The sequence below is a fragment of the Phycodurus eques genome, chromosome 14 (assembly GCF_024500275.1).
Source record: "Phycodurus eques isolate BA_2022a chromosome 14, UOR_Pequ_1.1, whole genome shotgun sequence".
Classification (NCBI taxonomy): Eukaryota; Metazoa; Chordata; class Actinopteri; order Syngnathiformes; family Syngnathidae; genus Phycodurus; species Phycodurus eques.
This window is the reverse complement of record NC_084538.1, coordinates 3,532,256-3,556,761: the sequence shown is the minus strand read 5'-3', so window position 1 is coordinate 3,556,761 and position 24,506 is coordinate 3,532,256. Positions and strand designations below refer to the sequence as shown.

General features: G+C 40.4%; 1 protein-coding gene across 3 annotated transcripts; it reads left to right on the top strand.

Moving 5' to 3' along the window:
- The first annotated feature begins 230 nt into the window (after positions 1 to 230).
- ppp2r3a (protein phosphatase 2, regulatory subunit B'', alpha) lies at positions 231 to 22,523 on the top strand. 3 transcript variants are annotated; one of them, XM_061696968.1, is made up of 12 exons: positions 231 to 2,782; positions 14,307 to 14,606; positions 15,687 to 15,790; positions 15,859 to 15,961; positions 16,875 to 16,949; positions 17,897 to 18,140; positions 19,494 to 19,542; positions 19,635 to 19,724; positions 20,568 to 20,743; positions 20,817 to 20,935; positions 21,510 to 21,616; positions 21,693 to 22,523. In XM_061696968.1, exons 1-12 carry the CDS (start codon positions 263 to 265, stop codon positions 21,787 to 21,789), a joined length of 3,984 nt encoding a protein of 1,327 aa, XP_061552952.1. In that variant the 5' UTR covers positions 231 to 262; the 3' UTR covers positions 21,790 to 22,523. The 3 variants fall into 3 exon arrangements, with proteins under 3 accessions (XP_061552952.1, XP_061552951.1, XP_061552953.1); XM_061696967.1 differs by having other exon boundaries at positions 17,894 to 18,140; XM_061696969.1 differs by lacking the exon at positions 231 to 2,782 and adding an exon at positions 13,132 to 13,551 and having other exon boundaries at positions 21,693 to 22,518.
- The last annotated feature ends 1,983 nt before the right edge of the window (positions 22,524 to 24,506 follow it).

Genomic DNA, 24,506 nt, shown 5'->3' with positions numbered 1-24,506 from the left:
TCCTGTGGAGCGAGGAGAAAGAACCTTGCAGCTGTTTTTAAGAGGCCCTGAGATCTTTCGTCTGCCTTTTACAACGGGACTTTTTAAAGGATTCAATGCAATAGAATCTGTGCTCCAAATGTGAAATCTTGAAAAGACATTTCATTTTTTTTCTGCAAGATGATACTACTTTGATTTTTTTTTTTTTTTTTTTTTTTTTGGGAGGGGGGGGGGGGGGGGGGCGTCTATGCCCTGAAGGATTAGTACGGCAGCATCGGTCACCATGGCAGCAGCCTACCGTGTGGTGGTAAGCAGTGTGAGCTGCTACAACAGCGTGGTGGTGGATCGGCGCACCCACTCCCACGCCGTGCACTATTGTTCGGGCCCGTGCAGAGCGCTCTCCCAGGGGCTGGAATGTTCTGTGGCCCATCGTGGTACCTGCTCCGAGCTGCTGGTTGCGCCTGATTCGCCCTACGCCGACCTGAACGGCCCGTCCGGACACTCTCGGTGCATGAGCGCCAGACAGATCCCTCACCATGTTAAAACGAGTGGTACCGTGGACATGGTTTATAATTGCGGTGCTCTGGAGAGGGCGGGGAGCAGTGGCAATTTGTTCATCGGGGAGGAGAACAACATGTGGCGGGGGAAGAAGATCCCCAGCGGTGGAGGATCAACGGGCAACCTGAGCTGCGGTAGCTACGGTAGCCTCAAGGACATCACCGAAGAGGCCATCAACCTGGCCAGCGGTAAGCTCAAGGAGTTTTCCGTCGACAAGCTTCGCCTTTCGTCTTCGAGCCACATCACCTTCCGGAAAGGCCGCAAGGTCCGTCCCGACTCGTTCAGCCGTCGCTCCACCGATCTGGAGATCATCTACGGCCACTTCAGCTCCAGCGTCGCCAGTAACGGCACAGCAAACGCCACCACCGCTGCTCCCAATGACGAGAACACGCCGCCGTTTTTGGAAACGAAACTGAAGGGCAGTTCCAGCTCCTTGGCGGCTATTACGAAAGCAAACGGTTCGACGAGCGGCAGCGGGTCGCTTGATCAAAGTGTGAACACTCTGGCTTCGCTTTATCGCAACACTCTAGGGGACGAGAACCTGATTGCCCGTCTGCTGGAGAAAACGTGGGGAGAGGTGGCCGCCGGAGGTGCCGGTGGGGAGGACATCCGCGCCTGCCTGGACATCCTGCTCAAATGCTCAGAAGACCTGAAGAAATGCACCGACATCATCAAGCAGTGCATCCGACGCAAAGCCGGTGGAGTGCCTCAGGAAGGAGGGGCCAGTCCCGACAGCGTGTACCGGGCCTTGATGACTCGACTGAGCATGTATCTAAAGAGACTACCTTTGGAGCTCGAGGGGGTAGGAGGCAGCGGGCAGGGTGGACAGGGCACACCCGGGAGCGGGCATTGCGATCTGATGGACCTGGTGAACAGTCTCCACTCGGTCCAACAGGCGCCCTTCTCACCGATATTTGGCAGCGAGCAGCCTCCTCGTTATGAGGATGTGGTGCAGTCGCCTCCCAGCACAAAGACGGCGCCTCCTAGCTCCCCATCCATAGCCCTCACCAATGGACTGCAGCATTCGCATCCTCCGTCGTCCGTCACTCAACACGATCTATCTCCCGCTCCTGTCACGAGTTTGCCCTCCAGTCGCTCTCCGTCCCGTCTTCGAATCTCCCCTACCCCACCGTACAGCCACACCCCTCCGGGATCTCCCTTGGAGGCACTGTACATTGAGGAGGAAGATGCAGATATTGGTAAGACGTCAGAACAGCTCACTCAACATGCAACCCACAACAAAAACATATCAAATAAACCCATTTATCTAGCTCAACTAGCCTCTACCGGCACTGTCCACAATCCAACGAGGCCTTCCTCCACCACGCCAGCACACAGGAACGATGACATTGACAAACTGCTCATGGATCTGGAGAATCTTTCTCAGAGTATGAGCAACCCCAGGAGCGCTGAACCCCCACTTCCCGTCAAGACCCGCAAGCAAGGTGGCATCGGCCTGGGAATTGTGTCTCCTGAAGCCCAGACTCAGCTCACAATGCCCCAGATCCAAATCAAAACCCCTGCGAGCCACCTCGCAGCGGACGGCACCGGTTCCAAGGCTCCTCAGGGAGATAACCGCAATGCTCCAGCCGGCGAGGAGCAGGAGGACGGCGCTTTGCTGTTGAGAATCTTGGAAAGCATTGAGAGTTTTGCCCAGGAGCTGGTGGACTCGGGGGCGGGGGGCACCGGGAGCGCTGAGAGGAACAGCGGGAAGGAACGCGAGGTGATGAGGCTCCTGCAAGGCACACTGGCCTCCACCGGTAGGCCTGACACCCCCATTGATAGTACGACTGTAAAAACTGCGCCGGCGGGTTGTCCAGAGGAAACTGTTCCTGCAGTAACCGTTCCGGCCATACCGCCAAAGCTCTCTGCCCGATTAACCTCGACTACACTTGCTTTCACACACAAAAACGCAGCTGGAGACGTATGTACAGCTACGTCTGTGCCTCAACCTAGACCCGAGGCTGCCTCCACATCTACGCCTCCGCCCGCAACACCTGAAGCGACGGACCCCGTTTCAGAAGCGCCTACGGTCCAGCCCAAATCCACCTCCGCACCCGCAAACTTGCCTTCCCTTGCGCATCCCGCCGAGCTGCGGAACGATGCTGCGCCTCAAGTGCCGACGACCGGTTCCAGCCCGCAAGCGGTCGCCGAGAGAGATCCCGCTGTTAGCGGTGGCGACTCTCCGGCTTTGAGAGACACGGGTTCAACCCTGCTCATCCAGCAGACGCCTGAAGTGATCAGGGTGAGCCACCATCTATTTTTTTCTTCACTTCATTCGCCATGTCTGTTTGTTGGAAAATAGAGCAGTCATATCTTTTTGAGAAAAAGTCGTAACCTCACGTGAGAATAGTCTTGTATGTTTGGGAAAATAACGTTCTTGTGATTAAGAACTCTTAATTTAAAATAGTCGTAATATTATGAGAATACATTTGTAATATACGAGATGTTAATAGTCGTAATATTACTGGAATAGCAAAAAGTTTGTGATTTGAAAGTTATCTTAAAATATTTTTTTCAAGGAAACAAGTGATTATGATGAGAGTAAAGTCAATATTACTGGAATAAATGTGTACTATTTCGAGGAAAAAGTGTTTTTTTATATAAGTCCTTATCTCAATAATTTGCATATTTATAAGAAAATCTGTAATCCCAAGTAAGAAATTGTAATATTACATGAATAAAATTTTATGTTTTTGAGGAAAGGGAAGTTGTATATTGTCATCAAAAAAACTAAAGAGAATAAAATCCTGTTTTTCATAGTCGTAATTTTACTAGTTTTAGTTATTTTTTTTTGTAGAGAATAAGATTTGCATATTTCTTAGAAAAAGTTGTATATTTTCACAATTAAAAATGTATAATCTGAAGAGAATCTAGTCAAGTGATTTCAAGAAAAGGAGTTAGCGAAGTTATGAAGGAAAAACTCATATTACTGGAATAAACTTGCAGTATTTCAAAGAAAAAAATCATAGTTTTGAAATAGTGAATAAAGTTATGTTTTTGAAGAATGAAGAAGATATTATAATCAGCGAATAGTCATTTTTGGGAAAAATGAAAAATGTTTTCAGTTGTAAAAAAAAAAAAAAGAATTGAGTTGTTAATTTTCAAAAAACAAAAAGTCAGAAGCTTACAAGAATAAGGTTACAGATTTTAGAGAAAAAAAGTTGGAATTTTACTAAATTAAATTTGTATACTGGCTGGAAAAAAAGACACATTTTCAAATTTTTTCTTTTTTTTTTCTTTTAGGAAAAGTAATGATATGACTAATGTCTGCTATTCTGTGGAAAACAAAGGTGTATATTTTCATTGAGGGTGAAATATAATGGAACTTGTGTCGCACCTTCAACCTGATCAATGTCTTGCATGTCTACCGCAAGTCGGATCTTCGTAAGCGCGCAAATGTTCCTCATTTGCCTTGTAAACATGTCAAGTTTAAACAGCCTGCAGGTTTTTTTTGTTTTGTTTTTTTTTTGTAATTGCTCTGCTACAACAGGATCGTGGACGATTGATAGTTGATGAATAGCGTTAATTAGCTGCGGCGACGTGCCCGTGCAGCCTTGTCCGCTCTTCGACTCACTGAACAGAACGAGTGTGTGCGGTAGCTCGAAATACATTTGATTTGGTTTCAACGTTATTTTATTTATTTGAAAAATCTGTTTACTGCGCTGTGCCACCTCGTGTCCTGTTGCTCTGAAAAGCGCCGACTTTTGTTTAGGTTGCCATGGTTACTGACAGCCAGAACTCAACAACAACACCGATAACGGCGTACACTTATGAAATAAAACGACAATTTCAATACACGCACAAGACCGTGTTCGATATGTAGTAAATATAAATGTCAACAATTTTAGGGGAGAATGGCTAAATGAATGCAACAAACATTACAGCGGTTTTCCTCATGTAAATACTCAATATGTGCCCCCCCCACCCCCCCCCCCCCATACTTTGCCCAGCAAAATGTGCCACGTGAGTGACCGGCGACCACTCCAGGGCGCGTCCCCCGTGTCCCTCGTTCACCTCCAGCCGAGGAGTCGGCCTCCGGCGACCCGCCACTTGGGCCCTGCGATTGGCCCGCCGTGTTACCGTATTTTGGGCGCGTTGAGTAACCCTTGTTGCCGTGTGGCAGGCGACCCAATAGGACGTGCTTGTTGTGGGGGGGGGGGGGGGTCTGTTGGCACCACAAGTGTTAACTGTATGGTTGGCCTCCTCCACTGGCAGGCCGAGGTGTGTCTGTGTGTGTGTGGGGGGGGCTAAATCTGTCCGCATCCCCCGTACTATGGCATCCCGCTAACAGACTCGCTGTCGCCACTATGCAAATGGAACTGCCTGTGCGTTTTTTTTCTTCTTCTTCGACTTTTGTTGCCCCCGCGTATGTAGGGTTTAAATCAAATCCAACTTCTCCAAAGTGCCGCCCTTGGATCATGTCAGGAAAGCGACCTTGCGCTCCCGTAGATCACGGTCGGATTTGAGAATGGCTTTCCCTGACACCCGACACCAACCGTGGGAATTATACGAATATTCCTCTCGCGCATTAAAGTGTCTGTCGAGCCGCAAACAAGGCTCTGACGGAATGCCCCCCCCCCCCCCACCCCCCCCACCCTCGTTCTCTTAATAGGCCGCCTTTGAACCGCTCGGGACTAAAAGGCTGCCGTGGCGTCGCGGGCCTCGCTTAGCTCCGCCGGTCGAACGTGTGGCGCAAAATTCTAGGCAGGATCGTCTGGCGGCCCAACTTGGCGGGAGATCGTAAGCGGAGTCGTGGAAATCGGCGCCGCAATGTGTCCGTGTTTCACATTGAGGGTGGGGGGGGGACTTTTAACGGCACGGCGGTTCACATAGCTGATTTAAGTGCAGCCCTGTCGGCTGTGATCCTGAAGCGGAAAATGGACGCGCGGGTGGCGTAGATCCAAATTTAAGATCGTATATCGTGGCGCCTGTACATTTCAACGCGGCCGATGGCGACGGCCCGTACGACGAGATGGCGCCTCAGCTGACACTCTGACTGTTCCATTAAGACCACTGCTTTTAAAAAAAAATGTTTTGGTATGATCCATTTTAACAAAAGCAAAATGGTGAGATGGTATACAAAATGTTCCCGCTACTGTGTACATTGTTTCATTCCATTGGAAACATTTAAATGTGCACATTTTATATTAAATAAGATTTTTTTTTTTTTTGGGGTGAGTATAATTATTATTAATAATAATCATATATCTATCTATAGAGATGCATTAATATAGGCATGCATGTAGGTATTTGGAAAAATAAATTCATTAAATAAAAATACATATTTATTGTTACAGGTACTAATAATGTCAATAATGTAGCCTGTAAAGTTACATCTAGATAAATCTAAATATACATATTTTTAGCAATTATTATGCTAATGATAAAAATAATAAGAATAATACAGGATACCTATCTAGCTAGGGGAATATATGAACATTTTAAAAAAATGCATAAAAAGTATGTTTTGAGATTTTCTTTTTGCTAATAATAACATATCTCTCTATATAGACATAAAACACACATTCATATACACGTATAAAGGAATATAGCAAATACATATTCCAACAAATGCATAAAATATATGTATTTATTATTGATAATTGTCAAATAATCGACACGATCTACTATGTGTGCATTTCTTAAATGTGTGGTTATTTGTTACTCTGCAAAAACAAAGTACAGTTTTGTATAGCTAAATATGTGTATGAACTTTAAAAAAAAAAAAAACATACATAAATTAGATTTAAAAAACCGTATTAGTAATTAGTAATCCATTAAGTTCAAAACCACACAAGATAATGACAGACAGATTTCAAAGTGGGCAAAAAATAAAATAAATAGACAAACGCTGCATCGGCTAATTAATAAAACGAGACAGCAAATGTCTGTCATTGACAGTGAGCTGAAAGGCATTTGACCATTTTCCAGCTTTTTTTATTATTTTTTTGATTCCCCCCCCCAATCCGTGTGTTTTATCCAGCCAGTCAACTGTTGACAGCTCAGAGAAAAGCCTGCTGCGTTCTGGCACAAAGGATTTTCTGGGGGGGAAGGGGATGAAAGGGGAGCTTAGGAAAAGTATGCAGATATGAAGGTAATAACTGTTTGTCAGAGACGACACGAGGAGAGGATTTGCACAGAAACACTTTATACACAGTGAGGGCCAAGTTGAGGGGGATAAAAAGCAGGCGGGGATATTAACGGGTGGGGTTGACGTAGTTTGGGAGGGGGGCGGGGGGGGGCTTTGCAGCACAGTACAATTGTTGAGTCTGCTTGGCTGGAGAATGACATCACTCCTTCTACAGGAAATAAGGTCACAGCAGGAACGCATGCCAAGTGGGGGAAGACTAAACGTGCAAGGAATAGTGTGTGTGTGTGTGTGTGTACTTTTTTGTCTTCTTCTGTGGTCTAACAAAAACAATTTAATATTCATTAAGCTACATTCAATTAAATTACAGTAAATCCTGAATCCATACCAAAATGTTATGACTATTTCATTTTATATTTATTTATTTATTTTGGGTGGGGGGGGGAGCTTTGGAACAAACTTTCCTGCCGACGACAAAGTGTGTGGGAGGGTGGGGGGGGGGATGACCTCCTGCCTCCTGCCTCCTGCCTCTTTTCCAATGTGGGTCGCACTAGCCAAAGTTGAGCTGAAACAAACGCTTGGCAGTATTGGAAGCCATCAAGCCGCTGACGTCATCGCCCGGCCCGCCGCTCCCAGTGCAGGCTGGGACGTCCTCCAAACTGCTGTTCCCACTTGAGCGTCAACCTTTTGAATTTTTTTTTTGTAAAGCGAGTCACCTTTTCATCTGGAAGCTTTTAACTCGGCTGGAGGCTGCGTCACCACGGCGACCACCAAAACATGTTTTGGTGCATCGGAGGTGGGAGGGAGGCTACGCGGGACTCCCCCGCGCCACAACGATAGCCGGACGGTGGGACTCCCTCCCAGGAGCTCGCAGGCAGGGTATTTTTGGGAAAGGCGGGACACCGGGCCATTTTTTTCCACTTTTTCTTTTTTACGGCGGAATATGCATGAGAACAAAAGTTGTGACTCTACAACAAACAAACACATTTGGCCTGATCTCCATTCAGGTGTCCTTTTCATTGTGTTACCGTCAGTCTCAATCAGGGAATTGCTAGCCATATATGGTCAATTATATATCATTTTTAAAAAATATATACAAATATTTATTATATTTAGTCATATACAAATAAAATAAATGCAAATCAAATATATATATTTTTTTAAACAAGTCAGTAAAATAGTTATGAAAATAAATATATATTTATGCAAATATATTGTTTGAAATAATGCAAATATTACCTAAAATTTTGTTAAATCCATAAACAATCCAGTTAAAAAAAAATAAGGTGCACCATTATTGATCATATTCTTCGCCTAATCGCAGGTGCCTAAGTCATATTTGAACGTTTTTCGAAAATAAGCAAAAAGTACATTTTTAAACAAGCACGTTTTTTAAATTGAAAGAATTAAATAATGAATAGTCATAATAATGTGCCTCATTGTAATGCTTTAAAACTGGGATTTATTTCTTTTAGCATTTTTTTTTAAGGTATGTTTTGTTGTCAGTAAAAACAAAGTTAGAAAAATAATTACTTTTATGTGTATTTACTATTTTAATGGTCGTATTATTAATAATGCTCATTCTTATAATGCACTTTTTTCATGTGACTTATTCTATTGAAATATAATTTCATTGACTGGAACCCTTCAAAACATGAACCAAGTTGTTGAGGGTGACCACAAAGGGTTCTCCTGTACTGTATTGGTCCTTTGTAGGTACCAAGTAGTCATCTGCTGCCCTCTGGTGGGCTTTTGAAAATTTGTGGAACTGATCTTTAGCGCTATCTAGTGGCAGATGTGCTAATGAACACCCACCAGTAACTGATCTTTTGTTTAAAAAAAATAAATAAAGTCAAATAAAAAATCATGTGTTGCTGATATGATCTAAAATACAATAGTTTCCATGGAAAGTTTTGAGGATTTAAAGAAAACAAAGCATTAAGAAAATATACGTAAAGCACTTTCTACTTCAATGTGATTTTTTTTTTTTTTTCAAAACTGTACAAAGGTCCAACAAAATATGAATGTTGAATAAAATAATATACAATATTGTTCTACTTTTAAAACATTACATTTACCAGTTAGACAAAGATATGCAACAGAAAGCATGTAATCGCCCCCAATTTTAATTGCAGTACGAATTATCCCATTTCACATTTGGATACATATTTTTTTTTTTTGTGTGCAAAAAATGAAATATGAAATTTGAAATGAATATTGCCTTTCCTTAAAGACCAGTTAGGCAGCGATCCAATAAAAAGCATGTAATCCCGCCCTTACATGCTTTTTATTGGATCTAAATCCTGCTATTCTATAATTTTTATTTATTTATTATTATTATTTTTTAGTTATCAATAAGTTTGAAGTTAAAGCAAGAGTCCTATTATTTTAAAAAAAGTTTACAGACAAGTCGATTAAGTTTCTGGAACGTTCCTGATGGATGCACAATTTGCAGAGCTTTCAGTTTGGTTTTGTTTGTTTGTTGTCTTATATCAAAGCAAGAACTTTCTTTATTTTGACTCTTCCCTGCTATCAATATTTCAAGCTAAAGTCAAATCGTAGCTAACGTTCCAGGTTGATGTAACGCACACTGCCAATGATCGTGAACTGCAAACAGCAGCTTTGGTTGAACTTGTCTGAACTTTGAGGGCATATTAAAAATTTCCAGTCGAGACCTTAATCCAGACTGTGGAAAATGTTTGCTTGCTGACTCGCTGGCAACAACCTCAACCAACTTCTTTGATGACTTTAGCGTTTCCTGAGCGTGATTCCGGTCCGTTTGCGCCAAAGTCTGAAGAAACTATCAGTCTGTCCTCCGTCTCCCCAACGGGCCCGTCCGTCTTTGCTCTGGCTGGATCTCTTTAAAGCCAAACAAAACGTGTATTCTTATTATAATTGAACTGCGAAAACAATCATTTTGACTTTGAATCACTTCTTTTATCTGCTAATGTTACGGTTGATGTCATTGTTTTCAAATGATTAATCGCAAAATTCACTGATAGCGATAGCTGTACAAAAGTTGGACACTTTCATTCTAATATGCCACCGCCACCTTGTGGTTATAAAAGAAGATATCGCCTACACTTTCATTCCAATATGACAGGGGTACGTATGACTGTATATATGTACAGTTGTGCTCTAAGTTTACATACGCTGGCAGAATTTGTGAAATGTTTTTTTTTTTTTTTTTTTTTTTTTTTTTTTTTTTTTTTTTTATATAAATATGACTGACTGATGACTGAACAACAACCATAAAGAAATTAATGATGGTTATGTTTTGTTGAATTAAATGACCGTTTATTTTGAATCCCATTCAAATAAAATTAAATGTTTCCCCTGGTCCTTTATGTTTTCTTGAAAGAATTTTACCCATCTTACAATTTCTGCCTGGATAATCAAACGTATAAGCACAACTGTGTGTTTTCTCATTTGCTAAATAAAAGTAGGGCTGTGAATTTAAAAATAATACCAAGTTAAAAAAAAAAGTATTACGTGTTCAAATAAAGTGCTTAACTTCAGAATAATTATTTGGGGGGGGAAATATATATATATATATATATATATATATATATATATATATATATATATATAATTAATTGATCATATGGGTAGAGGCAAAATCATGCATTGTAAAAATGCATTATACATAGGTAGAAGGGTTTTCCAGAATTTTGAGGTCAACTTTGCGGGAGCGTATTATACATGGGTGAGCATTATACACGAGAAATTACGGTAACCTATTTTAAAAAAAAAAATTATTTTTTTTAAAGATTTGAGAAATGACCAAAGCTGTTCTGTTTCCTAAATGCGGTTCAAATGGACACATTGCCATTGATTTAGTCTATGTGTGTGAAATCTGCCTAGCGCCCCCAAACAGAAATAAACATGCGATGGGGTTGCTATGCGCACGCTGATAATTTTATACACAGCCGCCAGCCAGTAGTTGCTCCTAGCAGGTGTTTTAGGAAGTGGCTTTGCTCACACTTCTCTCTGCCAGAAGCAGTTTCTTGGGAAGCGGCGTGGCCGCGCACGTATTCGGCTTGCAGGGCAGCTGATGGCCGCCGCCTTTCAAGCGCTTATTTTCCCGTCATGCGTTCATTGGGAGGACTTGCCTATTGCCGTATTGCGGCAGGAAAAGTTCAGAAGCGCTCTGCAAAAGACACTGTTGTCTTCATTCGCCTCTCGTTCTTCTGTGACTAAAATCCGATTTCTGAATTGATCTTTTCCCCTTCGCTTTTAGGAAGAAGCAAGCAACAATGGCATCATAGCATGAGCTTGTTTTTATATGACACAATGTAACATTCTGGGTTTTTTTTACTTCTGGAATTTCTCGTGTATAATACGTAATAGAGTATAATGCGCAAAGAAAAGCAAAACTTGATTTGAATATCATCATTTGATTTCTCTTTAAAATAATTTTTGGGTGAATGACCTCGAGTCTTTGTTGCTGCATCTGCTAGATAATAAAATGTCTATTTTATTAACTTGTCATCAATTAGAAAAAAAATCCAAAACTAAAAAATGTCTGATCAGTATTGTTTTGTATCAATAAATAATTTTATTTTTTCATGTGATACATAAAACTACTGTTGGAATCAGACAAAAACGGTGATTGTTGGAAACCCCGCCATATATTTTTATTCATATATATAAAAAAATAAATAAACACGTCTCAGTCTATTTATTATAATGTCAGTATAGTAGTAACGTGTGCAGCATTTCGACAAATCCATTTTAATCACAGGCGACTCGACGTAACATTCTCTTTGCATGGCGCTCGTTTGTTGATGGTCACAAGATACAGTGATTAATGTTTCCTCTTGCAGCACATCGGGAAAAGTGTGTGTGTGTGTTTGTGTGTCTGTGTGTGTGTGTGTGTGTGTGTGGGGGGGGGGGGGGTTGGAATGCGACCTTGGTTTGAGTAGAGTGGAGTTGTTCCCAAAAATTCAGCAGGGCTGCGCTCAGCGGAGTTACCCGGGAAGAAAAAAAAAAAACTTTGCTTATGTATATGGAAAAAGTCACTAGCACACCTAATAAATATATTTAATAATAAAAATATGCAAGAAACCAAAATCATTAAGTCGTTTTTTTGCGACACCAAATGCTTGCCGAGCTGTTTCTGTATGTGTAAATGATGACCAATACCACTAGGGGGCGGCAGATTCTCCACTGAGACCACGTGAGACAACAACAACAACAAAAAAAGGTGTTTCTTCCACCAGCAGATTGTGAGAAGTTTGCTTTCCTTGTGGAATGTGCGCACAGCTGCAGTGCAGACGTTTGCTCGTTTTGTACACGCGTCGGCCACTTCATTAGGTACAGCTGCACTATGAGATGACATCCAAATCAAAGAATTTTTTTTTTCTTTAAAAAAAACAAAAACAAAAAAAAAGTGTCTTTACAAAAGATAATTGTCAGACATTGATATTGTTAAATGAATACCTCTCTGACCTTCTCAATCAAAACTGAGCATTACTATATTTATAGTCAGTAATATACATTATTGTATATAATGAATGAATGTTTGTAGTCAAGTAGAAATGATGACTAAACTAAATATGAATCTGTATGAATAATTAATTTCAAATATAACATTACATTACATTCCAGTATACAGTAATGATGTTTATATATTTGTATATGTAATTTATTGTTCGACTTCTATTACATATTACAGAATTGGCAATTGAGTAATTAAAAAAAATAAATAAAATTATCTACTCGTCACTGACTTACCTAAAAATTGTATTAATCATTTAACTTACTAATTGTGTGGTGTGCATCACTTTTTTTTTTTTTTTACACCAGTGTTTATGTTATGAAATTGAAATGAGTAAAATTGTATTTAAATTTAATCTGCACCTTCCCACCCTGAAAGGGCACTATTTAGAATTTTAGATTTTTTTAAAGTAAATTATTTTTTAAAATATTGGTATGATGAAAATATCTAATGACAAGAATCTATTGTCGCCATTTTTTCCCCCATTTTGAACTAGCATATTATGCAATAAAACATTCTGTATATCTTCCATGCGCTATATCTGCACTTTAAGAAAAAAAAAATCAGGGCCATCAAATACTTTAAAAAAAAAAAAAAAAAAAAAAAAAAAATTATTTATGTATTTATTTATTTTAATGGCCTGTCCCCACAAACAAACTATAGATCATACAGTCCAATATATATCAAATGACTATTTTCATTATTTTCCCAGAAAGTGCTTGTACAGTAAATGTGTCAAAATGCAACACGAAATATGTTCAAGTTGCGGCAACAGGTGACAAACTTCCTGGAACTTTACCGAAAGGTCAATCGCTGATTCCTCGCGCTGTCCCAAAATGACCTCTTTGGAAATATTTCCTCTCTGCCGGCCCCGCCTACTCACACGCCCACTCACATGGAAGCGGCCTTTACTGGGCGGGGTGTGTGCACCCCCCCCCCCCCCCCGCCCCCCCTCAGCCGGTAAACTGTGTATGTGCGTGTTGCCCGACTCCGGCGTGGCTCATGTTTCTCGGTGCGCTTGGTTCCGAGCCCAGCTTGTGGAGCGGCAGGCACCAGAGCGACTGCGTGAGGGGGGACACCGCAGGGTTTGCTTAACCCCCCCCACCCCCGATGGTGGACCATGCTCGGGTGGTCTTCATGCGTAGAAACTTTGCATTCTGGATTACTACAACATAGTCTGCAGACGAAAGTTCTGGGCTGATTTCAGGAGCTTTAGTCAGATATCGAAGTGGACGTTGGCGGGCGGGGGCGTTTTTGCGTGTGGAGATCCCCGACCATGATGATCAAGGAGACGTCGTTGCGCCGGGACCCCGACCTGAGGGGCGAGCTGGCATTTCTGGCGCGGGGATGTGACTTTGTCCTGCCGTCGCGCTTCAAGAAAAGACTCAAGTCTTTTCAGCAGCAACAGCAACAACAGCAGCAGGTCAGTTTGCGCAACCGGCAGCTAAGGACAAGCTGCAAGATGGCAGCACAAAAAAACAAAATCTATCAAGTGTGTTGCATTTGCACAGCTTTTCTCTCATAGGACATGTCGGGAATGACAAACTGTTCTGAGGCAGATACCAGCAGGGTATTAATAGATGGGAGGTGCAGGAATAGAGTAATAGAATGAATGTGGAGGGTAAGGGGCCCCCGAGGAGCGTGTATGTGGGGAGGGGGGGGTTCGCTACAGCTGTCAGGCTCAATATGCAAGATGGCGTCCGGGAGGAAGTTTTGCATGCTAAAAACTTCCTGTGTTGTTGTTGTTTCGGGTGTGAAGTGGAGGAGGCAGGTTTTGCAGGCCTTAAAGTACGATACTATTTGCTCCGTTGAGTGGCAGTTAATAAGCTCAGTCATCTGTATTTGTAAGCGGCATTTTGTGAGATGAGTTTGAAATGATATTCAAGGGTTTGGGGATCATAGTTTGTGGGTTGTTTATGGTTTGTCAAACGCTTTTTTGTTGCGGGCTACATCGTGGTTACGGTTTCCCTCTGAGGGCCGTTATGACTGAGAAACTACGTAAATGTCAAATCTCATTACATCACTACAAATTGGATAACTAGTATTGAAATCAGTCAAGCATAGTAGTTTGTTCAACTATTGATCAAGGTCCTATAAGGAAGGAACACAACGGAACTAAGTTACACAACAAGAGCGATCCAATTTTCCCATGACATCATCCTCCCGGTTTCACTTCAGGTCCAGTCCAAAGCGGAGAAGAAACCCGGCACGCCGCCGCCGGCCCCTGTCCAGGCGTCCACCGTCCCGCATGCCCCCTCGCAGCGCTCGCCCAGCCCGCCCCCGGCGGCGCCGGTGATCGTCACCCCTTCTCCTCCTCCTCCTCCTGCCATCAACATTCCCAGGTTCTACTACCCGCGTGGGCTTCCTGCCGCGGGCCCACCGGCCAAGCGCGACGCCGCCATCGCCGCCATCGAAGCGGCCTTCGCTGAGTTTGAGGAGGAGAAGGCCGACATTTACGAGATGAGCAAGGTCGCTAAGGTAACGTATCAGTCTTGTATAATGTAGGGCTGTCACCATCCAATCTTTTTAGAATCGATTATCTTTATCTTATTGAGTAATCAAGTAATTGCCCCCAGACTCCCCCCCCCCCCCCTCCCCCAAACAAAAATGTATTTTATTAAATTTTTTACTACTAACATTCAATATATTCTCACTTAAACTGCATATGTTGGTGGTATGGTATAAATTCATCGAACGGAATTTGAGACCGCAAAATCAGCCAATGCTAAACGGTTAGCAATCGCGATTAGCATTGGCGTGCTGGCTAAGACCTTTGTAGGTAAAAAAAACAAACAAAAACAAAAACAACGGTAACTACTATTCAGCTCACTCATACATCATCTCATATGTACTTTACATGTCACTCCTCTGTAATTATTGGCAATGTTTTCACTGGCCCAACACTGCGTGCGTCTGTAATAAATGTCCGTGTGAAACTTGGCGCAAACACGTTTCCGGCTGAGCTTTTTTTTTTTTTTTTTTTTTTTTTTTTTTTTTTTGGTCCGGCGGTGCTTCAAGCAGAAATTTTGCGTCAACCTATATTTAAAGTCGATTTAGCCCAGTTGGTCAATTCTATTTTTTTTTTTTTTTTTTTCTCCCCCCAGCCCTAGTATAAAGTACAGTGGATATAAAAAGTCTACACACCCCTGTAGAAATCAGGCCAAAAACAGGCCATGGTAAATTATGTAAAAAAATTTGGACCTATTACCGCTACAAATTAATTGTGGGGGGAGGGCATTTTCAAGTAATCCTCCTAGAACATCTGAGCTTTCAGGGTTAATCAAAGACGCTTTAAATGGTGGAAACAAACTGGGATTCGAAAAATGGTTTAGTGCAATAGTGTGCCAAGTCCATACATCCGTCAAATCTATCTATATTCCACAAAAGATGCTAAATAGCATTCACTCATACTAACATGCAGATACAGTGGCACCCAAGCTGCAGCACTATTTCCTTTGAGTCTTCTCTCAAGTCTCTGAAGCCCACTTTCTGGGATATTTGTGCTCCGTTTCGTTCATTCCATGTCTGTCCATGATTTGTTTTGCCGCTCAACTGCAGGCGTGCGAGTGTCCGCTCTACTGGAAAGCAGCCATGTTCTACGGGGCCGGCGGCGACAGGACGGGCTTCGTCTCGGTTCACGCCTTCATCGCCACCTGGAGGAAGTAAGTTTCGTTTGGATCGAAGTCGCGCCACGACGACGTAAATGTTCAACGACTCGTCGCTCCTGCAGGTTGCTGCACAGTTGCCACGACGACGCCTCAAGGTTTATTAACCTGCTGGCCAAACCCGGCTGTCAATACCTGGAGCAGGAGGATTTCATTCCTCTTCTGCAGGTAACTGGCACGGTTATTTTGTTCTGCTTATTTTGTTACATTTTAATTGTATTCCATCATTTCGATTTTATTTTATACATTTTAAATTATTGTAAGCATTTTTATTTGATTTGATACTGTTTAGTTTTTATTTTATTTATAAATCTTTATTTTATAACTTGCGTCATTTTATTTATTTAGCATACTACTATATATTGCATGCATCTACATGACCTGATTTTATACATTTATATTTTATAACATTTTACTTCATACTGTTTGAGTTTACTATGTTTTATTTTGTGAATTCTTTTTACATTATTTTATTTTACGTATTTCATTTATGATGACATTTTTATTTTATTATTTTATGTTCCATACATTTTAATTTGTCATGCCTTTTTATGTTATACATTTTTTTTATACAATACAATTTGGTCTGGTACATTTATTTTAGATTTTATGAATCATTTTGTAATTGATGAATATTTGTATTTAAAATATTTAGATTTCAGATTTTATCTTTTTTTTTTTTAGTGTATATTTTTACATTTACATTACATTACATATTTTTACATTTTAACATATTTGTTTGGTAATTTTTCAAATTGTTCACAAATGTAATTATAGGACATTTTAAATTTACTCGGAGTCTTAGTCGTAGTACTTTGATACATTACAAAGTACTACGACTATTTTGTAGGAAATGGACAAACATTTATTGTTTTTGTTTGATACATATTTTCGGGTCTAGGTTTGATGACTGCGCAGCGTTGTGTTCATTAAATTCTACGATGCCAGTGTAGATGTTTCACATTCTAAAAAAATCCGTTGACAAGATGTGTTGATTACGTCATCAAATACGTCAAAAGTGACAAATCGGATATTGAATCCTCCTTTAGTCAAAAGAAAACTGTTTGTCCTGTTTGTTTAGGACATCGTGGACACGCACCCTGGACTTACGTTTCTGAAGGATGCGCCTGAGTTTCATTCCCGCTACATCACAACGGTAATTTTAAAAAGTCAATTAGATATCAAAATAAAGAATATACATTCATTTGTATGTGTATAATGTGCAAATACGGCATGAAATACATTCACGAAAACCCCAAAGGCCTGTACAGCCTCGAATGCAGCAAATTCTATTTTTATAATGTCTTATTAAATAAAAATCAGGAACTGTATAAACGTTAGTTTTTACATTTTGTTAGTTGACCGTTTGCTCACTCATTCAAATATTTTTTTATTTTTAAAATACTTATTGTATTTTAAAAATGTACAAATAAAAAATACAATTTAAATATGTATAAAAACAATATATTTATATTTAATTTGAAAATACTTTTAAATTGTTAACTCCCAAATGATCATGTCTGTATTAAATGACTTTTACTTTTTGTTTACTAATATTATGTGTTATTTTATTCTACATTTATTATTGCTGACACATTGTCCCACATTGGTCCTACTGATATTTCCACTGATTTCAAACGGGAAAGATGATTTGCGATACGTGCACGCGTTTTAAATTGCAAGCGTGGCCGTGGAACAAATTAAACCTGTATCTCCAAGGGACCATTACGAAACAATTTTCATTCATTTGAGTCTCCTTCGAGGTCTCTCAGCCGAGTGGTGGGGCGGCGCCCTAGCTCCCTCTATTGACCAACCAGCGGTGCTTTCTGGAGGTCAATAAAGGACTGCCCCCTTTATGTCAAAATTGGAACTAACCATTGATATTATTCATCTGGTATTCATCTGTAAAATAGGCCTTCTCTCTAGTCATTCCTGCACTTAATTTAAAACTCAGTGCCTCTAATACGCCTCCATGTGTGTCCGGCTATCCTCTTAATCCACCGCCACAGCGTTCGCGACTGTCGTCATTGTGATGGAGTTAGCCCACTCCTGTTCTCAGTGGCTCCTATATGGACGTAACAAACATTGCCGTTCGTCCAGCAGGTCATCCAGCGGATATTCTACGTGGTGAACCGCTCGTGGACGGGCCGCATGTCCATGACGGAGCTGCGGCGCAGCAACTTCCTGCAGACGCTGGCGCTGCTGGAGGAGGAGGACGACATCAACCAGATCACGGACTACTTCTCCTACGAGCACTTCTACGTCATCTACTGCAAGTTCTGGGAGCTGGACGGCGACCACGACCTCTACATCGACCACAAGGACCTGGCCCGCTACAACGACCACGGTGAGGAGACGTTTTGACCGTGGGAAAATCATGGCAGGCCGAAGCATCGGTCATAAAACTTTTAACTGTACAGGTAATGTTTTAAGTAACATTTCAACATGATCATGTTATTGCAAAACATTTTTCTGATATTGTACTTTATTTGTATTCCACAGTTTTAAAATATGTATTTTTTTTTCAACTTCACTTTTTGGCTAATTGGATTTTTACTGATTTTCACTTCTTTTTTTTTTTTTAACTTAAACTTTTAACCATATGTGATTCTTCACAATTTTTCAAAATTCATTTGATTTTCATGAATTTTTTGTTATCTCACCAAATCTTCCAGATTTGTTTTGTAAATTGTTACTTTTTCATGAATTATATTGTCACAATATTTAAAAATTAGCCTTATTTTCCCAACTTTTTTGTGTGCAAAAATTGGCTTCATTTTCCAGAGTTTTTACTTTTTTAGCAAGCTTGATTTTCCTAATTTTCTCGCAAATGTATTAGTTGTGGCATTTTGCATACTTTTTAGCATTTTCATGATTTTTTTTTTTTTTTTTTTACTTTTTTCCCGAATGAAATTTTCAAAAATATTCCAGAATTATTTTCTAAACAGTTCTCCATTTTTGCAACGTTTTGCTTTTTTCCCATTAATTAGATATACAAATTTTTAAAAAATTAGCTTTATTCTCCCAACTTTTTACTTTGTAGCTAATTTGTTTTTCCCATTTTTTTCCACAAATTTAGTTGTTCTGTTTTGCACGAATGCAATAACATTTATGTCTTTTTACTTTCTTTTCTTTAAACCAAGGATTTTTTTTTTTAATCCATATATTTTTGCCCAAAGGTTTTTTTCCATGAAGTTGAATTTCATGATTTTTCAAAATAACCTTTATTTTACTGACTTTTTGGGGCACAAATGTGCTTTATTTTCCAGACTTTTTACATTTTAGCAAATTTATTTCACTGCCATTTTGCGCAATATCTTTTAAGATAGATTAATGACTTTTTCCTTTCTTTTTTTATAAATATAATTTCACAATTTTTTTCAACGATGAGCAATTTTCCAAATACTTTTGCTCAATATTTTCTCTTTTTAAAAAAAAAAAATAAAATAAATAAATAAAAAAATAAAAAAAATTTTGGGGCAAATTTGTCTAACATTCTGCACCTATTTTTATCTTGCCTGCTCCACTGCCATCATGACATCAGCCCAGCCAGAGCCCAGACCTGTACTCCATAATTTGACACGACAAAGCCTTATTACAGCGAAGGAAATCAAATTCTGTGATTCTTTTTGTAAATCCAGCTAACCAGTAAAAATGTGTATACCTTTATTTACTTGCGCCATGGTCTCCTCCTCTTCAGCGTCCTCCAACAGAATCATCGAGCGGTTGTTTTCGGGCGCCGTGACACGGTAAGCGCTAAAAACGCAAGCGGGCGCAGGTGAGCCCGATCGCTATGACGACGGAGGGAAAATGGCAGCTGTGTGTGATTTTTGGTGGCCAGGGGCAACGCAGTGCAGAGGGAAGGTCGCATGAGCTACGCTGAGTTTGTCTGGTTTCTCATATCTGAAGAGGACAAGAAAAATCCCACTAGGTGAGAAATAAAATGTCATTTTTGAAGGTTTTTTTATACTTTAAAAAACTTTTTATTAAACTATAAAATATTATATATTTAAATAAATGTTTCGGTTTTTTGCAGTTGTGAGTAATATCCCAACTTTTTACAAAAAAAAAAAAATTTCAGAGGTTTGACTTTCTTGAGAATATGATTTTTCCCGATTTTTTCACAAATGTATTAGGTTTTGTTTTCTGGCTTCATGCATACATTTTATACACTTTCCAGAGTTCACAAATTTCATTTTCCTTATTTTCATTTTTTTTGGAACAAATGTGATCTTTCTGACTTTTTTGCACCAATTTTCCAAGCAATACATGAAAAGTCCAATTTTCTCAATTTCATTTTTGCAAAATTGCGATTCATCCTAACTTTTTAGAAAACTTATTTTTTCCCATCTTTACAATTCGATTTTCCCCAATTTCTTTTCGTGCAAAATTGTGATTCATAACCGTTTAACGTTTTACAAAAATCATTTTTTTTTTTTTTTTTTTTTTTTTTTTTTAAGACTTTTCCCCACAAAGATCTTACTTTTAAATCTTTCTCCAAGTTTGATTAACAAAATAATTTTTTTCCCCCTGATTTATTTACATTTTGGGGGAATTTTATCCCCCCAAATTTTCTGCTACATTTATTCTTCTGACCGTTTGTACAAATTAGATTTGCGTTCCCATTTGTTCATTCTCTTTTCTTTCAAGCCCGTAAATATGTATCGTTTTGTATTTCCGATCTTACAAATGATCCCAAAATGATCTTGAAAAACGCCGACGCGGCAAAGTCGGGCTTAAGCCGAGCTGTAACCTTTGCCCCCCCCCCGCCCAGTATCGAGTACTGGTTCCGCTGCATGGACGTGGACGGCGACGGCGTGCTGTCCATGTTCGAGTTGGAGTTTTTCTACGAGGAGCAGTGCGAGCGCATGGAGCGGATGGGCATCGAACCGCTGCCCTTCCAAGACTTGCTGTGCCAAATGCTCGACTTGGTCAAACCGGAGAGTCCAGGTGAAGCGCCGACCCGGGCGCGTTCCTCCGGCCGCGCCCGCTTCACTTTAACACGCCGCGCGTTATCTCGCAGGCAAAATAACGCTGGGTGACCTGAAACGTTGCCGCATGGCTCACATCTTCTTCGACACCTTCTTCAACCTGGAGAAATATTTGGACCACGAACAGAGGGACCCCTTTGCTATGCAGAAGGTGAGCACGAAACTCGGGACGGACGCAAGTCCCTTAAATGTATCACAAATTGGACACGAAGTGACAAAAGGTCCCCACGAGGTTAGAACAAACGAACAAGCCTTTTATTTGTCCCGCAGTGTTTTCACAGCGGCAAATTCCCATTTGCAATTCAGCCCGCGAAGCCCGTTTGACTCAGCGACTTGAAATTTAGTAGCCGTGTCTCTCATGAGTGGACCCGCACAAAAAAAACGACACAGGAAGTCAGCCATTTTGCTTCGAAGCCACCCCTTTAGGCTCATTTGGGCCATTTGCAGCAGCCGTTGTAAGACAAACTTGCCCGAGAGAGTTTGTCCGATTTACTACCGACTTTGAACCGTGCGCACGAGACAGACAGACGGGGATAAACTTCAAAACGTTGTTTTTGTCATTTGTGTGCGGGCGGAGCGTGACAGCGAAGTTTGGCGGCAGAATATTCCAATACCGCTCGCAGTTGTTTGGAGGTCACTCTCCTTCCGCGTTCTTCCTCTGGTTCTCGCGAACAGTCCTCCGACGGCGCTCTATTCGCGTGTTAAAACTCACGTGGCCCCCGCAGGACCTCGGCGGCGACGGTCCCGACCCGTCCGACTGGGATAAATACGCCTCGGAGGAGTACGAGATTCTGGTGGCGGAGGAGACCGCCAACGAACAGATACACGAAGGGTACCAAAAAAAAATTTTCTTTTTTTTTGGTTGTTCTTTGACGGGGTTTGCTAAGCGTGCTAAAATGCGATTGCAGGTCATTTGAGGACGACTACGACGTGGACGATCTCCAGGTCCCGGCCGACATCGGGAATAAGATGGAAACGCTGGTCATTTCCGATCTGTCGGCGTGAGGAAAAAGTGGATTGCCTTTTTAAACATTTTCGGATTGGATGCGCCCAACAGAAAAGGACATAAAAGAGGAAAAGGACATCTGTTATGTAAATGATGACTTTTTGTTTGTTTGTTTGTTGTTGTTTTGTTTTTTTGTGTATACAGACGAATGTTGACGTGTGCGCGTGCGTGGGTGGACATGCATCTCGCGCGCACACAACAAAGCGGATGAGTGAGGCTTTGTTCGATAAGCTCTTAAAGGAACACACTACACTAAAGAAAGCGGAAAGTTTTTTGAGTTTTTTGAGGTTTTTTTTTTCGGATCAAACGTTTTGACAATCATGCGCTAAGACAATCACATGACACAGAAGAGAATGGTTGTGCAAATATTGCTGTTAAAAAAATCTTTTTCCCCAAAATTTGAGAAAAAAATCTGCACCTGGGAAAACATTTTTGAACTTTTTCTTTGAGAAAAATGCCTCGTCGTGAGAAAAAAAATGGCAAAAAGGATGGCAATCCATCTTGTGAAAAGTTATGACAAATATTTCCTTTCCCCCTAAAAAAAATTCAAGAAAAATCTCGTCTGCATTTTTTTCCATTTTGCAAAAACGAGAAAAATCTCACTTTTTTAAAAATTTTATTTAAAAGCAAAAAATGACTGTGGCCGTGCAAACATTTGTCCAAAAAGATCTCCACGCCTGCAAAGAAAATATTTTATTTTTGTGAAATATTTTGAGAAATGTATTAAAGTTTCATGAAAAATCTTTGAATTCTGCAAAAAATCCTAATTGTATTGAACAATAAGTACATATAATTCACTCTCTCTCTCTCTCTCTCTCTCTCTCTCTCTCTCTCTCTCTCTCTCTCAGTCGCTCCCTCGCTCTTTCTCTCTCACACACGCAAATGAGAAACCATTTCCATGACCAGAAATGTCAAAGCATGCTCCTCCCCCGACGTACAAAGCTTGCCTCTCAATCAAGATGCATCATTTCAACATACGGGTACTTCCTTGACACCGATTCCTGTTGAGACAGCACTTTGGCGGCATCTTGGGGTCTTTCAGAAAGAGCGCAAAAAGCTAGATGGATCCGCAGGTTAATTACGCACCTTCTGCTATTCAGTGGAAGTATACATGGAGCTGGCAAAGATAGATCATTTAATGTACATTTTGTACTTCATACGTCATAATTTGCAGACAAATTACGTGAAATTGGATGAGGAATGTCTCTTGTAAGGGAAGTTGTTAAAGCCAAATCTCTTCAAGGTCCAGAAAAGCGCCTCCCTGTGGCCAATATGTGCGTCTACAAGGCCCCCCGCCCCCCTCAAAAATAAGAAAGTCATTCTAACCTTTCCAGGAAGACTGCAGCGTTCTATTCTTAGCGTAGCGTTATCTGGAGTCGCTTGCTAATCGTTGCTCAAGCCCCGGAAAGTTCCACAGGGACGGACGGATGTGAGGTAATGTCGCTGGCTACAAACATATCGAGTTGCCTTCGCTTTCCCACCTGGTGACGTTTGTATTATTATTAACGCAAATAACACATGTATGTTGTTGTGATTATGCAATCAAGAACAAAACACTGTGGGTCGATTCACCCAAAACTGGAAAACATATGCGACGATACAGTGGAACTTCCTGAAAAACAATTTTTTCTCATTGGAAATAATGGACAGAAATGATCAGGGTCAAATGTTGTCGTCATAAAAGTTTTAATGGTACAGATAATGTCGGAGTAACATTTTAACATTCACTTGAGCGGCAAAGGAAGTTACTCGCCAATGGAATGTCAGTTTTTTGACATAAGACGCAGCTAAACTTAGCAATCGAGTGATGTCCGCTTGCAAAGCCTTTTTTGCATGAGTTGAGACAATTTTTGCAATTTTTATTTTTTTGCATGATTTTTCGAGAGAGTCTGTGATTTTTTTTTTTTTTTTGCATGACAAATTTTTTTCCATGAATTTTTTATTAAGTAAAAAAAAAAAAAAAACATTTTTCATCAAATGTTTGGATGAACATTTTTTTTTTTTTTTTTTTTTACAATTTTGCATAACCAGAGATGTTTCTAGAAAAGTCGCAATTGTTAGTGAAACTTCTAAAATTTTCCTGAAAATGTTTGCAACAATGTAAACAATTTTGAAAATTGAGGTTTTTCTTGATTATTATTTTTGTTTGTATTTTTTCACAATTTTGCATGATTTCAGCATTTATTTTTTTTTGCCCCCAGAAAACCTTTACAAAATTTCAAATGTTAAAATTAAAATTTTAAATAGTTCCATGAGACTTGAGAAATGTTTTCCAAACATTTGCCCGATTTTAGAGATTTTTCTCAAAAGGTTTGGTCAAGGTATACTGTTGTTTCAAAACGTTTTACTCTCGTAATTCAGAGGTTCCACCTTACACATAAGCAGTTTTGCCAATGATGCCGTTATTATTATTTTTTTAATTTTATTTGTTTTTATTGCCAAAGAAATCTTTACTTTTATTACTATAATAAGAGTCGTCACAAGAAGCCATTGTAAATGTCTTTTTTTTTTTTTTTGACACCCTCTGCATTACGATGCCACTGTGTGGCTCGGGTTCAATTATGTCCAGTGTGTGTTTGTAACCGCCAATCACTCCGACTACCAACACACACTGCAAACATGCCTGTTCATCCACAACATGAAAAGCCATGCCATGCCATGACTTTTATTGTGAAACTACTGTGAGAGGAAGTGGGCGAGCTTTTATTTTGGGACG